Source organism: Nannospalax galili, unplaced genomic scaffold (genome assembly GCF_000622305.1).
Source record: "Nannospalax galili isolate Female #2095 unplaced genomic scaffold, S.galili_v1.0 scaffold843, whole genome shotgun sequence".
NCBI lineage: Eukaryota > Metazoa > Chordata > Mammalia > Rodentia > Spalacidae > Nannospalax > Nannospalax galili.
In genome coordinates, this window is record NW_008349585.1 from 223,866 (window position 1) to 242,044 (window position 18,179).

Here is an 18,179-nt window from a genome sequence, read left to right on the forward strand (position 1 = left end):
ATCAATCATGCCCTGAAACCTTTAAAACTGAGGGCCAAAATAAACCTTCAGCCAGAAGTAGTAGGACATGCCAGTATTCCCAACCAAGGAGGCAAAGGAGAGGATCATGTATTTGAGGCCACCTTAGGGATACATAGTGAGTTTAAGGCTAGCTTGGACTACACAGTAAAACCCTATTTCAAAAACCAAACAACAATAAAGACCTGTTTTCCCATAGAAGTTAGTCACCTCAGGTATTTTGTTACAGTGGCAGAAAACTGACACAGTGGATGCATGAAGTCATCTGATCTAACACATTATTTTGTTTACAATAGCAGAAACCAAGTTCCATTTTTTTTCTTTTTTTCTTTTTCTTTTCTTTTTTTTTGTCACCGGGATTCTAGAGATGGAGGCCATTGCTGTATCAATCAGGGTACAAATGCTGATGTACAGGACACATAAAGAAAGACATACTCTGTGAATAATGAGGAGGAAGTACCAGGTCTTGGTGGCCAGCTGGAAGCAGATAATGAAGGAAGGGACAGAATTAAGGGACAACTTCCAGGCTTGTAGTTTGGAAGCCCAAAAGAGGTATCCAGTGAAAATATAAAAGAAAAATAAGATCTGTGGTGACAGAAAAGGGTGCTCAGGTTAGACCTATTGAATTGAAGTTTCCTGTGCCAAAGCACAGTGTCTGCCAGGAAGCCAGCTGTGCAGATGGTTCTTAAAACTGAGGCATAGTACATAGAACGAGAAAGCTAGAAAAAGCAAGGAATCCAAGAAGAACCAAGGGAGATGCTGGTTCCTAGTGTCAGATACAGATTTTTAAAAATTATTGCATTTGGTGTGTGTGTGTGTGTGTGTGTGTGTGTGTGTGTGTGTGTGTGTACATGCCAGAGGAGGTATGTGGAGGTCAGAGAACAATTTGTAGGAATGGGTTCTCTCCTTCTACCATGTGGGTCCTGAGGAATCAAATTCAGGTTATCAGGCTTGGTGGCAAGTGCCTTTTACTGGCTGAGCCACCTCACTATCTCATGGGCCTTTTAAAAATTTTTTGTTTCAGTTTCTTTTAAGGTCATTATGGCAAAAGATATGAAAATAGAATCACTGGTGATTTTGACAGATGCATTATCTGTGGAGTGGTGGACCAAAAAGGGAAAAACAAAACAAAACAAAACAAAACCCTACAAAACAAAATACAAAAGCAACCAGATCAGTGAGCTAAGGAACTACAAAGAGGATATGGAAAGAGCATTTAAAAGCCATATGTGTAATCATAGCGTTTAGAAGGAAGGAGGATAACTGTGAGTTGAAGGCCAACCTGAACTACATAGTCAGACACTGTCTCAAAACCAAAAACAATCAGAACACGTTTTAAAGGTTCATTTTGAAGGACAGATAAACAATGTTCCAAATTAGACAAAGGGCTGAGAATTAGTTTTCTAAACAATTCATTCATTTATTCTATAGCGTTTAATGAGCACCTCATCCATGTAGCTCTGGATATAACAGTTGAGAATAAGACAGATGTGGTGTTTCATTCAAAAGCCTGTAGACCCAGTGTGATGCATGTCAGCAAAGAAAGGGACAGGTGCTCTGAGAAAAGGCACCTGGGGATCCTGGCTTAGGCTGAAGCTTCAGAAACAGCTTCTCCAAAGAGCTGGCTGAGAAAAAGGGTCAAGTGAAGAGAAGGATATTGGGGTAGAAGGAGCTGCATGTGCCAGTGCCCAGTGGAAGGTGAGTCGTCTAAGTGAGGAGGGAAAGCCAGGGAAGACTACAGGAGTCCAAGATGGAAGGTGTCATACTGCAGTACGAGAGACACCTGCTCAAGGTTTGGGAGTGTGAGCGTGGCTGGACATAAGGCTGTCTGTCTGTGAGCAGGAAGTTGAGGCAGTAGTCTAATGGCCACTGTGTTGTTTGTAAAATAGCAAGCCTGGTGACAGGATGCAATGCAATGCGGAAGTGACCTGGGTAAGGTGGTAGAGGGAAACAGCTAGAGTGGGCAAGGGCAGAGAGAGCAGTGAAAACTTGCCAGCCAACCCTTAATCTCTCCCCAGTCCTCGTACAGTAACCCCAGTCAACAATGGCTTTTTCACTTCTGGTACCAAAGCTGTGTTTCCCAAGACAAAGGAGTCTGGATTCTTTGGTGCTTATGTTTAACATATATGCAGTGATCTCAACTATCATTCATTTTCACTATTTCATGATTAAGTAATGGATGCAATAGGAAGCAACTAAATGCCAAATATATGGACATTACTTATCTCCTCAGGAAGCCCCCATCCACAGGAAACTGCTGACATCCTACTTTCTATGACACTCTCCTTTTTAATAAAGGTGGTGTCTGTATTCATTCTATGTCTAGATAGTTTCAACTTCCCCCTTTTAATTAGCACGTCCTGGATTATTTTTCTCACTTTAATTCTTAAGCACAGTCACTTACTGACAAGCATGCAAAATGGAACTGTTTCATTGGAGGTGGCTATAGGCTGAGGCTACCTCTGGCACAGAGTCAAGTCCATACTAAGCTATGATGGCTGAACAATCTCCCCAGTCATATGTGCCTACATTCATGTGCATACACAAATACGTTGGCCTGCAGGGACTTCTACATCTGACTTGACATTTTTTTCAGATTCAATCCTAAAGAAGTTAAAGCAGTCTCTTACTGTGGTTCAGAATAATGAATTAAAAGTATCTGTCATTACAACAAATTGGACATGAAGCTTCCAAAGGCAATTTTCTTGCAGTGTAGACATTGTGAAGGACTCCTGGTAATCTCAAACTTAACAGGATACAAAAGTCTGCCAGAGGGGAACAGAAAGCCCACAAACTGTAAGCAGAGGGAGGTGGTAAGATCAGGATCAAGGCACACAGAGGAGTAAAGTAACAGTGGTGGCAGCTCAAAGAAAGGTACTAGATCCCACAAAATAACCCCACAGCAGACACTGCACAGGATACACACAGACACACACACACAGACACACACACACACACACACTTACAAGCACATATTCTGGTAGTTATAGTGGCTCTATCTGATCCAAAAAGTAATAAAACAATTTTCCTCCAGGCTTATTTTTTAAAAAAAAATCTTACCCTAACTGCTATCAATTAAAAATTCTAGTAGCTCAAATAATTTTTAAAAGAAACTTCTGGGCTTCCTTTAAAATGCAGAGGGCAGAGCCCTGCACAGGGACATGGCTGCAGGCTGGGCAGGTGGCCGGCAAATGAAAGGCGGCCACCTCACTCCAGCTCCCAGGCTGCAAACTTACAGCAACCAGAGCCAGTGAGAGGAGTCTGCCGTGTTGCTAGAGTGAGGTATATTACAGTCTACAGAAGAGCTTTGCACGTGCTCGTTCTCCCCACTCCCTTTCCAAAAGACAGGGAATAACATGCCTGGAAGAAAATGCTAACTTAGTGCTATACAATTCACAAGAAAGTTCAAGAATGGATTTCTCAGTCCAGTTCCTCTTTCCTTTGAGGACTCTTGACTTCATATAAATTGCTGCAATAATAACAAAACATAAAGAAAGCAAGCTTTCATCAGCACAAAGCTCTGTCAGAACAGAGGCCACTACAAGGAAACATTCAGCCCCCAAGCCCACAGCCAACTCAAAAACAATGCTCCTGGCTGTCATTTCTTGTGCAGGCCAGGCCCATATTTCTATTAAACAAGCCCTTCTTAAGTGACTGTTTCCCTCTCATCACATACCAAGGCACACAGTCGCCCCGAGAGATTACATTATAAAACCCTAGGGTTTTCTTTTGCGAGGGAATCTGTAAAAGACAGAAGAGGGCAAGTTTCAAGGGCTCTTAACACTGATGTCTACCAAAGGCAGAAAGCCGGGGCTCCTTCCTGCTCTGTGGGCTGCCTGAGTGTCTGGGATTGACTTGAAATTTAGCAGATTCCCAAGAGGCTACTTGAAAAGAAAGGGGTGATTTCACAGCCTTGGAGAGCCCCCCCCTCTTATTTCTGATTTCCCCCAGCCACCTCTCCTCCCACCCCCATTTACAAGAGCACTTTTGTATACATAAAGTTCCGGGGAACAAAGCACACAAACACTCACACACAAATAAACTCCCAAGCTAACACCAGCATATAATAGTGTTTTGGTTGGAGTCTTTCCAGCCCTGTCACCCGTTCTGTGTTAGGAGTAAATGAAACTCTTGCTTTTGCAGTTAGAAAGGGAGCAAACCCTCCCATTTCAAGCAACACAGGCCCCTCACATCTTTTTGGGCCCCCAACAAAACTCACTGCTGGAAAAACTGGCAGGGGAAAAAGAATCTAATCTATCCCTCAAATGAAGATCTCTCACTTCTTCCTTCATTTCAGTTGCCCCCGTTACCAGCAAATGCAGTTCTGAAAGCATTTTCTCAGTCCCTTTCAAAGAACCCTGACTCAGGACTCTTCCCAGGAATCCAGCTTTGGGCTGTCCCGAGGCACAGGCGCGTTTGTATTCTTAGAGTCAAACCAGGCTCTTTCATTTCTAGAGCAATCTGAAAAGCAGCCTTGGTGGGCTGGCTGGGCTGGGTCTCCCTCCCCCTAAAACTGCCTGCCTGCTGGGACAGGGGCCCCGGCTGAGTACTGGGCTCCTAAGTCCAGCACCAACCCTGCTGGGGAAAGAGCCCGAGCCCCCCACCATCGGCTCCTCCTCCCGCCTCCCTCCACATTCTTCCCCACAACTTGGCCCAGGCGAGGTGGAAAGCGTACCTTCCTTGTGCTCCTCGGCGTCGGAGAGCATGCTGTCGGGCTGCGCGGCCAGAGACGCCACCGCCACGGACATGGACTCCGGGCTGCAAGTTCGCTCTGCAGCCCGAAAGCAACCGGGGAACCCAGGGGGAGGAAACCACTGAGATCAAAACCTCCTCGGGCGGGAGGCTGGCTCTGGGTAGGGATTTTTCAGGGGAAAGTTCCGCAGCAGTGACGAATCGCCGCTGGGCTGGGCGCAGGAGTCCGCCCCCGAGGGGCCGCTGCGGGCGGAGACGACCTGGCGCTGCCGCAGGTGGGGCCGAAGGAGAGGTGCGGTGGGCAAAATTGCCAGTCCACGTAGCAGCCGCCAGCAGCACACGTGCACACGGAGCATCACTCACTGCACCTTAGGGTGACATTTTTCTGCACCCGGTTGACTTTCCTGGTCCTGAGTTTTCACATACCCTGAATTACGAACTGTAATGCTGGGTTTTGTACTGTTTTTATGTTTTTGTTTTTGTTTTTGTTTTTTTCAGGATAGTGATATAGACATCGCCCACGTAGTTGGGTCATCTTCACAAGGCACTTCACTAGTGCCAGGGAAAGGTTTCTAAGGAAAGTGGGCCGCTCTCCATCAGCAAAGCCCCCTCGCAGGTATAGCCTCTCTCCCTCTAGCCAAGCTGCCAAGGTCTCTCTCTGATAGATTAGAGCGAGATAAAAGGTTGGAGAGCCCTGAGAACAGCGGTTGTTCTGTCCTGCCCTCCCCTCCCCTCGCGGCTCACTGGCTCCTACTTCTGGCTCAGTGGATGTGGCCCTAAATCTGGGGAATCCTGGCTTGCCCTTCAAAGAAGTGGGGACAACAGTTTCCACCAGCTTACCTGTCTTAGGAATTTATGTTATAAAACACTAGCTTCAGCATCAAGATTGGGCAAATTGTCCTCAAGAAACTCATCTGAAAGGGAATTCCCCATAGAAAGGACTATTCATCTGGAAAATGTGAGAAAACCTACATTCTTTAATAAATTTATTTTCCAAATGCCTTCATGTCCCTGGTCTCCTATCTTACATGGAGGGAGGGTGGAGAGGAGTAAGCTGGTAAATTTAGTAAAATGTCCAGGTTCAGGGTCTGAATTTAGATTTAGTTCTGTTATTTATTATTCATATGGCCTTAAACAAATTGTTTTAGTAATCTCTCAGAGCCTCCATTTGCTTGTCTATAAAATGAAGATAAAAATAATCTAGCTGCATGGTTTTAATCCCAGCACTGGGGAGGCAGGCGGATCTCTGAGTTCAAGGCCAGCCTGATCTACGTAGCAAGGTCCAAGCCAGCTGGGGCTGCAGGGAGACCCTGTCTCAAAAAGACCCCCCCAAAAAAATCTATAATTCACAGATTTGTCTGTATTACAAAAAGTAATATAAACAAAGTGATCTGAGAGCTATTAAATACTACATAATTGCTAACTACTGCACCTTATTACGGGTAGATTTTTGTAAAGGATACTTGTGCATTTTCTTTCAGCACTGGCTTTGAACAGTGTTTACACTATCCACAGGCAAGGGGATATTATAAATATCAATATAAGGAAGTCCTCAATATTAAATCACTTCTTACCCTTTGAGCAGTTCTAACACAGTAAGACCCTACCAGAATTTTATCTCAATTTCACTGAACGGGCAAGATGAACAAAGACATAATAGCCAGCTGCAGAGGAGAGATGGTGGAGAAACATCTGGAAAATATCAGTTATGGAGCCTATGGGAATTGATCACGCCCTGAGAAAGGTAACAGGCTACCCTTGTTAAAGTCATGGTTAACTCGGTGGTTCCCTGTGCCCCACACCCTAGTGACACAAAGATGGGCAGGTCATACTCAGTAACCTCAAACTCATCAGGGAAACACCAAGATAAGGACCAGTCTGAACCAAAAGAAAAGCTCCCTTGCCAGTCACATGGCCTTTCCTGATTTTCCAAGGAATCATTCCGCCCCCTCCTTCCTCTACAGCATCTGGCCTTGCGTCCCCCCCTCTGGAGGACAGATGTTCACAGACATCCACCAGGGGCTCTGAGGGACCTCACCTCGGCTGTTTACTAACACAAATGAGATAGCTTCTGTGGATCTATGGTTGGGGTGAAGCAGCACCCTTTCAAGGTGAAGTGATGATTACACAATTCCAGACAGCCCAGCCTCCACACCCCGTCTGCCCCAAGGGGAATTACTTTCTCTTTTCCTTCAGCAAGTGCTCCTATATGCACTATTTATTCAGTGTCCTTTTGTTAACCCAAGTGCATACACTCTAACATAACGTATGTTAGAGTACATGTCCTTAATATCCCACTTGTTTTTACAAGGGTTCACAAAAAGGTCTTCAGCCTAGCCCAGGTTAGCCAAGGAGAACAACTGCTGAATGAATGAACAGTTTGGACACCACCACAGCAGCCTGGTAATTCAATTTAGCATCCTGCTAACAGCTCAGCTGATCTTTGAACACTCACCAGGATCCTTAGGAAACCTCCAGAGAAACTTTTTTTTTTTTTTTCAATGCAACCCAGCAGTCACCTTGGGGAAGAATGTTCTGATCTAGTTCAAGAGCACTGAAAGCTCAGCTTATTTAAAGTATGTACATGATAAGCACTCCTCAGTCACCTGTATACCCTCAAAGGCATCTGCCCTGGGCAATCTATACTACTCCATGTCCCTGCCTTGCAAATGGTAACAAAGGATGTCTGGATCCCCAGGGATGTCCAGACTTCTGCTACTTCCACATGTATACTAGGTAGTGGTTTTGCCAGGCTTTTATTCAAAGAGGGTTGGTTACTTTTTAGTCCTGGTGACTACAATACATCATAATGATTTGTTATCACCTGTGACCCCTATTTACTTTTTTTTTCCCCCTGGAGACAGGGTCTTATGGATCCCGGTCTCCAAATTGCTATGCTGCCAAGGATAACTTTGAACTCCTAATCTCCTGCCTCTACTCCTAGAGTACTGGGATTACAGGTTTACAACACCATGCCTGATTTATGTAGTTCTGGGGATCAAACCTAGTGCTTCATAAATTCTAGGCAAACACTCTACCAACTGAGCTACATCCACAGCTAGTCTCATATTTGCTCTTGTATGTTTAAACTACTGCACCATCTTTACTTTAGCAATATGCTTAGAATCCACACTAATAATCTCGTACTGATAATCTGGAACAAAATAGCAACTACATCAGAGGCCCATTTAGCAAAGAATGCATTTAAACATTATGTTGCATTTCTACACCTGTCCAATAATGAACCTCTCTCCCTCTATGTCAAGGTGCTGTAAAGGTTCTGATGGCTTATTCATTCACATAGGCATTACCCAATAATTATACAGGTCACATAAATGGGCCTTCCTAATCTAAAGCTTCCTGGTATAATTTTGATAATTTTGGACCATAGATGAAATGAATTCAACCTCACCAAGCACTAGGTTCTATAAAGTTTATTATTATTAACAAATCTCCTTTTGAACTGTACTCGAATAAAGCTGAGTTTTTTTTTATTTTTAAAAAATTTTATTATTTATTTATTTTTGCAAAGTGGCATGGAAATTTTATTCAGAAGCAGAGTGATAGTATGAATCAGTTACAGTCACAAAGCAGCAGGTCACCTGAGTGAAAGAGTACTCAAGGGCCCTGGTTATTTTTTTTAAAAAAAGAAGGGGGAAGAGGTAAAAGGAAAGGAAGAGGAAGGCTACGAGTGGGAACCTAGGTTTGGGGGCCTTTGCCTTACAGTAGAAGCCTCTGAAAAACAGGGGAGCCTGAAAAGTGGTCAGTCCCACACATGAGAAGGCCAGCTAAATGGAGAAGAGCTGGTATGGCTATTCAGCAGTGTCACATTATCACACACTGCAGCTTACTCAAGGAGGGTCTAGTTATCTGCAGTGAAAAATCCAGCATCTCTGTCAACTAGGAACTAGGAAACAAATGTGTACAGATGCATAACTACCTGCCTTTGAGTGTGTACCTGCTAGCTCATAAGCAGCTTGCATCCTTTTATCAATACATTTATTTCTTCCTCAGTGGCATGACGCTGAATCTGATCATACACATTTATAGGTCACAAAACAGATATTTATGGAGTATAAAAAATGGCTGTCTTCTGTTTGATTTTGAGGTTGTCCTCAACTTTTCTACTATTATTTTTCTTCAAAGACTTCAACAATCTGTATACAGAATTGACATTTGCCTTCTCTCCTGAAATGAAGAAACGTTCTAGCTCTTGATCCCATGTAGTTGGGGCTGAAGATGTGTATTTCTGTTTCCATCCTCAGCTACCTCTCACACTCATCCTCCAAAACATAGGAGGCCTTAACATCTCTCTACATCCTCTCCCTGCCAGGCAACCTGCCTCTCATTGCCTTACTTTTTTTTTTTTTTTTTACTAGAAATGGAGAAGGTAGTGCTCAAGTGATAGTGGGGTCATTTATGTACCTTCTAAGGCAGTCAAGCGCCTGTGCTCCACTGACCTTATGTTTACGCATTGATGAGTATTGGGGTGCAGTTGGAGAGTCTAAGTATGAGGTGGGGCAGAAGTGCCTGAATCAAGAAAGGTAACTGAGGATGACTGTGGAGAGAGAGAAAGCTACTGCTCACCAGATTCTGGAAGTGTGTGGCTAGGGGTAAACTCTACTCAGACTCTCAATGACATCTCCAGCAAATCTTACACAATCACTAATGCTCTGGGTGTGAGCAAATAGTTCTGAGGGAACGGGAAGAAGTGCTGACATGGACGTACGCGCTCGCTTGCTTACGGGCAGTCAGGCAGCTATGCATCTGGCACACTCTTGTTTCCTAGGATTTCATTGTGTTTTTATTTCTCTCCTAAGGAATCATCCTTGTTAAAAAAAGCTTTCAGTAGATGATTAAAGACACACACAGAGATACAGACACACACACATGGGGAATGGGGAAAGAAAGAGAGGGAGGGAGGGAGGGAAGGAGAGAAGGAGAGAAGGAGGGAGGGAACAAGGCGGGGGGGGGTCAGGTTGGAAAACATCCGAAGAATTTGTGATCCATGATCCTTTTTCTATAACACCAGTACCTTCCTTGCAATTATGTTTCCTTTTTTGAAGCAGAGTTGTGGTTTATTAAGAAAAGGTTTGACATGATTTTATTGTGGGCAGTAAGTTAGAAGAGACTCTGAGAGGTACTTAGGAAAAGGTAGTATATATCCAAGACATGGGTTTGGCTTCTTTAGAGAGTGGCATGTAAGTGCTGCAACAATAACCAGCATATACAACCCAGTGGCTTCCCAAGTTACGTTGTTGGAAGGGCTTCTAAGGTTTTTCTCCTTTTTCACTCCTTCCTTTTTTGCGGGGGGAGGGTGAGATCACAAGGTAGTTTCTAAGGTGCGGTGGATAATACAGGCTGGAAAGGTCTAAGGCTAAACTCAGGTCACATATGCTTAGAACTTAGCATGGGTCATTGCTATTTTAACATTTTTGTTTGAAATATCTTTATAAAAAAGGAACGTTGTCTCTATGTAGGGATTCTTCACGGCAAGTTTTGTTAACTATGTTAAAACTTGGCTGGTGAGACATCAGCCAGACTCCAAGTTCCTTTCCCATCCCTTGTCCTCTTAATTTTCCCTGTCTTTCTATTCTGCCTCAATTCACCCCCTCTGAGACTTTGATCATCTAATTTAAAGATGAACCCTTAAAGGATTGATGATGGCTGAAGACCCATTTTCTGAAACTTCTTCTGTTTGCACATCTGCAAAATGGGGGTGATGCCACTTATTTAGCAGGGTTACAACAATGATGAGACAAGCTAGAACCTGACAGTGTTATAGAATGCCCCTCACCTCTTTCCTATATATTTTTTGTGAATGAGGCCAGATTGTCTCAGGTTGTTTAGGGATGTCTGTTTGGAGCCCTAAATGCTGATCTAGATGGATGTGGCAAAGGTATAGGAAGTAAGCATTAAAGGCAGAAATCCTTCCTCTGCCCACCTAATGGTGTCAGCATGGGCTGGCCTGAGAGGAGCTGCAGGAAAGGTTCAACAGAGAAGTGAGAGGGGAGCCAAGACCACTGAGCCATGGTGGCAGAGGGTCATACCTAACCAATGCACTCGGTCCTTCCTGCACAAAAGTAGTGAACAGTTGATCCCAGTTACAACTCAGCCTGGAGGCAACCTTAGTGGTCACCACTCCAGTCCTCTACTTGGCCGAAGGGGTCCCTAGACACCTCAGCAGCAGCCATCCTCCGTCTCCTTGTTCATCCCTCTTAGCAGATCCACTGTCCTTAGGAGACAGGCCCATTGCCTTTCTAACCATTAGAAAGTTCCTCTTTATAGTGAACTGAAACTCAAGTTTAGTGTCAGTAACTGGAAGATTATTTCCATTCTAACCACTGCCTCTACTCCTTACACTGAAGAAATAATTTTGTGATGAGGTCAGCATAGGTTTATAACTGAATTTTCTTTTTGAACAACCTAGTGGAGACCCCTGCCCATTGGCTGGCTAACCGTAGCTGCAAGCAATGTGAGACAATTATGCAACTTCCCAGTGCCTGCCGGCCACACATCTGTGACTGATTACTGTGGTGCGTTCAGAAGCCAGAGGCTCTGCTTGGGACAGCCAGTGATAAGCTCTCTTCGGTGTGCTCACTCTGAGGGGGTAGAAAATGATGCCAAGACAGGTTGAGTAATGAGCCCCATTTGATTGCATCTGAGCATCGAAGAGCTTTAGTCAAGTTTTTAAACAAAATTTGAAATCCAGAAAGAGAACTAAAGTAGTGTTCCACGTGTGGAATTTTGAACACAGACTCTTGGTCTGAGAACTGTTTGGAAGTTTAACCTACGTCTAGTTGTCACAGTTGGATTTTCACATCTATATTCTGACATGAGCAAAATCTAGGAGGTTAACCAGGTGCCAGGCCGTCACAGTATAAGAGACAGAAAGGCTGGCAGGGAAGCTACGGGGGTAGGACGGGCTTACCAGGCACAGCAGCCAAGGCTGACACTGGACAGACAAACTCAGCAGGTGGTAAACATGAACAGAAGCAGAACTTATCCAAACAGGGCTCAGGGGGAAGTGGGTAGGGGCTCCTTTTTGCAAAAAGCACTCAAAGGCATGGACCAGAAGTTTTTCCATTTGAACAGTTCAGGTTTCAAAACTTTGCCTTCTTCAGCCTGTCCCTAAAATGAAGAGCTATAGAAACATGTGCCAGCTACGCTTCACAGACTGTAGGGTGCCTGCTCTGACACACTCCTAATCTGCAGCATGTACCTGATTATATAATGTAATATTAAGTCCCTGAATTTTGTAATAGAAAGCTAAAAATCATGAACTTTCTTTCCATATGTGTTTTTTTAATATTTTATTATTTTTATTTTGTGTGTATGCATGTATTGCCTGTATGTATGTGAGTGCACCCGTGTTGTGCAATGCCGCGGAGGTCAGAAGAGGCTGTCAGATCCCCTGGAACTGGAGTTACAGTTGTTAGCTGCCATTTGGGTGCTGGGATTCAAACCTGGATCTTCTGCAAGAACAGCCAGTGTTCTTAACCACTGAGCCATCTCTCCAGCCCTGTGGTTTTTTGTTTGTTTTTTTAACTACTAAATTCAGCAAAGTTCTCTCATATGCCATTTAATTTTCTCAATTTCAGCTATGTATGATCAGCCCAAACAGAAATAACAGTGATATATCACTTGGGCCACCACCCACCTAATTTTATCCTGGTAAATACGGCACTAGGGAGCTGGGCTACATGGCTCCCCTCTGGCTCTGTTTCTGCACCTTTACCTGGCCTCCCATGCCCCTCATATACTGAAGGTAAACATTATGTTCAAGGCTATGTGGCTTTTAGGAAATTGAGAGACACAGCTGGGAGATGGCTCAGTGGGTAAAGGGGCTTGCCACCAAGCCTGACAACCTGAGTTTGACACCTGGAAGGTATGTGGTGGAAGGAAAAAGCCGACTCCCTCAAACTGTCCTCTGACCTCTGTGTGCATGTGTACACACACATAAATAAATAAATAATAATAATAAATGTAAAGTGAAAAGAATAGTCATAAAAATATCAAAAGACTGGGGATGGAGAGATGGCTCAGAGGTTAAGAGCACATACTGCTCTTCCAGAGGACCTGAATTCAGTTCTCAGAACTCATTTCAGGTGGTTTACAATCACTCGAAACTCCAGCTCTAGAGGGATGTGATGTCGCTGGCCTCCACAGGCACCTGCACTCCCATGTACAAACCTACACACATAATTAAAATATAATCTTTAAATAATAATTGATGGACACTAGCTGCACATCTTTGTAGGACACACTGTAATATTCTAGTACACTGCATGCCGATCAACACAAAATACTTAGGTCATCCATCTTCGCCAACATTTATCACTTCTTTTTACTGAGAGCATTCAAAATCCTTTCCTCTAGTATTTTGAGCTATAGATCTTCCCATAGCAAAGTGCTTCTAAACAGATGCCAACTACTTCTGGTCCCCCAAAGTGAAACCTATTCCAGTGCAAGAAGGAGCACTCACTCGGCAGCCCTTCTACTGACTAGGAGATAGGATGGCAGTCATCAGTACGGTAACTTCCTAGGAGGTCTTCAAAAACAATACTGACCCCACACAATTTTTACTTTACACATGGCATTCTTAACCAAATCAGTACCTTAGGCTCTCCTAAGTTATAGTGGCATGGTCAAAAGTCACTAAGAAATACTTAAAACTTTAGCCCTGAGATGTCTATGTTGTGTGTCCATGGATGTTGGGGCACTACAACAAACTTACAACAGTGGCATGGCATACTAAATTTTTGAGAGAGAGAAAAACAGAGAATAATGCCCAACATCTCTGGCAGTCCATGAGCTCTTAGCTCACGTCAGTTCTCAGTTTAACATCAGATTCTGTTTTCCTTGTGATGACATAATTTCCAAAGAAATGTGATAAACACAAGGATTCTGTGAAAAGGAATAAGGAACAGGAAATAAGGGTAGCAGGAGCCTATCTGATCTCAGGGCTGAAGAAGTTGTAAGCGATTAGTGATGAATCTATTGCTTCACATCCTAAATCTGTTCTTTATTATCTGCTGTGAGAAAATTACAAAAGGACCTTTATACATCTTTTCTTTTGCCAGCTGATACAATTCTGCATTTATTCATTGGATTGGCACTACTGATACTTCACAGGAAGCAGTTTCCTTCTGGGTCCTGGTCCTTGCTTTCTGTGGGTGCCGTGGGCATCCAGTTCCCTACTGCAGATGTGTTCTTCAGCAGCTGGATCCTGCTGTGCATGGTAGCTGATGGACACCACCAGCCTCAAGTAGTTCCTGCTGGCATTCCCTTCAGGTGACAGGCAGAATGTCCCAAATGAGAAGCCTCCTTAAGAACAGCTTTCCTCAGCTGCTTGGAGGGTGAACTTCCAGCAAGTTTTGCCAACATGGCATCCTAGTGACTTCACTGCTACCCAGACAGCCATGGTCAGCCAGCCCTCTCCAAGGTCTGATGTAGAGGGAAGCTGGTCTGGCTCCTTGTTCCTGTTGCATTTTATTTATTTTATTTATTTATTTATTTATTTTTATTTTATTTTATTTATTTTATTTTACTTAGTATTGCCTGCATGTATGTAAATGAATCCGTGTTGCACAATGCCCTCAGAGGGTGTGGGATTCCTGGAACTGGAGTTACAGACTACAGATGGTTGTTAGCAGTCAAGTGGGTGTTGGGAACTGTTTTCATTCTTTAGCAATCTCCTTCTTACTAGCCAGTCCCCATTATGCTTAATATTTCTTTTTAATAGTTTGTTTTCTTTATTACTACTATTATAATTTAAATTGTGGTAAAATACGCATACCACAAAATTTACCATCTTAACCATCACACTTTTGTTTATCCATTCTTCCACAGATGGACATGGATTGCTTCCACCTATAACGCTATGAAAATGCATGTGCAGACATAGCTTTGAGACTTTTTCAAAACCCAAAATGGGATTGCAGGATCATATGATAATTTTGTTTTTAATTTTGTGAAAAACCACTGTAGTGGTTTCCTAGTTAATCTTTCTTTCTTTATTCTTCTAATATTTTATTTATTTTTATTTTATGTGTATAAGTGTATTGCCTACATGTATGCGAGTGCACCCCTGTCATGCAGTGCCAGTGGAGGTCAGAATAGGGTGTAGGATCCCCTGGAACTGGAGTTATGGATGGTTGTTAGCCACCATGTGGGTGGTGGGAATCGAACCCAGGTCCTTTGTAAGAGCAGCTAGTGCTCTTACCACTGAGCCATCTCTCCAGCCCAATCTTTTCTTTCTTTTAAACTTTTATGTTCAAGTTACCATGCATTTTGTCTCCTGATTGGACCCTGGCTGATCTGTAGTGGCTCACAGGTATACATATGCCATTAGCAAATAATGAAGGAAAGAAAAACCTTTTTAAATCTTCAACTTAAATGTACTGTTATTTCATAGGATTACAAAATTATTATTGTATATGTAGGTACTAGATTATTTTGGCTTGATAACTTAATAAATGGGAACCAAAAGGCATTCATTCCCTTTGTTCCAGAAATGAAATGAAAAAAGTTACTAAGATGCTAAAGGTGCCCTGAACCATGAACATCTGGGAATCTCTGCTGTAGCCCACACATTTCCAACTGCCCAGGACCTGTCTGCTTGGAGGGCTGCTTAGTGTCACTATACCTAGGAACATTTCTCCCTCTGACAAACCCCATTTCTACTCTGATTTGAGCATCTTGATTTTCTTTATACATGATATTCACTTTTTCTCCATGTAGTGAACAGTGGCTAGAAATTGATTATCATCCACTTAAGCTACTTTGTCTTCCCTTATTTTTTATCTAAGTTCCACAGTCAAAATATTTCCTGAATGGGAAGTTTCTCTTCCGCTCCTGAACTGACCAGTCAAGCTTTCATTTCTAGTTGCTAAAGACGACTTTTTTCAGGCTTGTTTCTCCTAAGAGCACAGGTTGAAAACTCAAATGCCTGCCAAAGCTAGAAACACAATAATTCCTACCTGCCAAAGTTGTCTACCATAGTCCTGCACCCCTGAAGGCAGCCAAGATAAGCCAGGCTGCAGGTGAGGGAACTGTTCCCAGGGTGCCAACCAGCATACTCATCTCTCTCCTACAGAAAGCAAGAGCAACGCAAGTGAGCATGAAGTGCTACTGGGAACAAATTCATGAATGTGTGCCCACACACTCATAGACACAAATGGTTCAAAAATCAAGTAACCATTCAGAAACTTTTGACACTTGCTTCCATTAACTGGAAATTACTTAAAAGAAGCCTTAGGGTGAATCATGGCAGCCTGTACAAGCTACACGGTGGGGAAAGCTGCTGCTACCAGGCTAATTTTTGTGCTGTTGCATCCCCTTTTGGGGCCTGCAAAGCCACAGTCACCTACTCCCCCAAAGCCCACTGAGGTCCATAGTGAATATTGACTTTTGCACTCAACTTCTACTCTTCTTAAAGTTGACAGTCTTGACACCGGATATCTTCTGAGGCAGATAATTAAATCATGCTATTTAAAATACAAGGTTATCGCCTTGCGCCTGTTCTCCTTTCTAGGCCTGTAACACATGTTGGACATATATTTTGAAGATACTATATAGCCAATAAAATAATCACTCAAACATTTCATAACACTGAATTGTGACAACATAGAAGAATAAACTTTATTTTTCCAACAATAAAGTATATTATGAGGAATGCTTTACACACAAATCTGCTTGCTATCTTCAAAGAAAGAAAATTTAAAAGGAGCATTTGCATTGCATTGGAGAACTGAGGCTAGCAATCTGCAACTATCCATAAATCTAACAAGTTTCTAAAAATTCTGTCAGAAAAGGAGCCAAGGGAAAAAAAATTCTGCCAGCTGTAAGCCTTCTGTTTTACAGTGTGTGCAGAGTGGACATACTTTCTTTATCAACCTCATAAACAGTGTGGGGCAGTGGACTCTCGGCTTCAACTAATGGGCTGTGCTTATCCTTATAGACACAACCTAAAGAATCACCTATCCAACCCACCTCAGTGCCATACAGCCCATTAATAAGATGGATTGAGTAAAATTCCATTTTAACTGATGTAATTTCCAGGGCCAGAGGATGAGAGCAGCTGCTGCCACTTTAAAACAGCAGCAACCTCTCCATCCTCAGGTTGAAGACTTTGTTTCCTTAAGGACTAACATCCGGCCCTAGGCCACCTGAATTTATACAAATTTATACACTAATAAATCCCAGATGGGAGTTCTAGACACCTCTTCACTTAGACATAGATTTCTTTCAGGTGATAAACATTCTATTAAGCAAGTCTCCTGGCAGCAAACTGCACTTCAGAGGCTGTCCTCTACAATATACTGTTTTATAAAGCCAGTTTGGGATCCATCACTGAACAGTGAATGTGTAATTAATTTTGGCTTTTTTTTCTTTTTAAAAAATATTTTATTTATATGTGTCTGAGTGTATTTGTCTGCATGTATATAAGTGCACCTATGTCATGTAGGGTCCACAGAGGTCAGAAGAGGGCATCAGATCCCTTGGAACTGGAGTTATAGGTGGTTGTTAGCTGCCATGTGGGTGTCTGGGATTCAAACCCAGGTCCTCCACAAGAACAGTCAATGCTCTTAACCACTGAGCCATCTCTCCAGCCCCAACATTTTTTTTCTTAAAAAAAAAAAAAGGATGAAAAAAAACCTGTTAATATGAAAATGCAGCATTTTAAGAAAGCTGACTTAGAAGAGGTCAAGGCTACCAGAGTGGTCACTAGAGACAGAAAGAGAGAAAGGAGGAATCAGATAATGGGTACAAAAGATAGTATACTAAATGGGAAGATTAAGTTCTAGTATTCTACAGCACAGATGCACAGATGAATGGCCATCATTTACAAATTTTATTACTTATTTTCTGAAGAAGCAGAAGAGAGTTGTTCAAAGTATCCTGTTATAAAGAAATGATAAATATTTAGGAGGCTGCAAATCCTACTGATCATTATATATGATGTATGTGTGTTTAATTATCACACTGAAATCTAGAAATACGTTCAAATATTACATAAATTAAAATTTCAGAAGAATGATTCTTTTAAATGGTAGTGCCTGGTTGGACCAGAAGAAGGAAGAATCCTTTTTGGCCATGGTCCCAAATTTCGAATCAGTAACCCAGACAATGTATGTATTTACATTAAACCATGTCAATATTACCAGCAATATATACATAATATATCACCTACCATAACCTATTATGTTCTATGTGTCACACAGGCACAGCACAGCACACGCCTCCAAGCAGGGTGGTGCTTTCCACTCCATGATGTACTTCTACACGGATCCTTATAACAACCCTGAAGATGGAATCTTGAGCATTGCTTTCAACACTCATTTCTCATGAGTTTACCGACCCTCAGAGCCTCACAGGCATCAAGAGGCTAGCCCATAGCCACCAACTAGGGCTGAGACTAGACCAGGAGTCTTCTGACTTATTCCATGCTATCTTTTCCTCATACC

At 42.8% G+C, this 18,179-nt stretch overlaps 1 protein-coding gene across 2 annotated transcripts in view; it reads right to left on the minus strand.

Moving 5' to 3' along the window:
* Tnfaip8 (TNF alpha induced protein 8) overlaps nt 1-18,179 on the minus strand; it is a 131,880-nt gene that overhangs the window by 42,242 nt on the left and 71,459 nt on the right. The window contains exon 1 of one of the 2 annotated variants that reach the window (XM_008847013.3): nt 4,694-4,868. The exons of the other annotated variant lie outside the window; for it this stretch is intronic. Within the exon in view, the coding sequence (XP_008845235.1) occupies nt 4,694-4,766 (73 nt within the window). The 5' untranslated portion in view covers nt 4,767-4,868. Of the gene's footprint in view, nt 1-4,693; nt 4,869-18,179 lie in introns of those variants that run through there. 2 annotated transcript variants of the gene reach the window in all.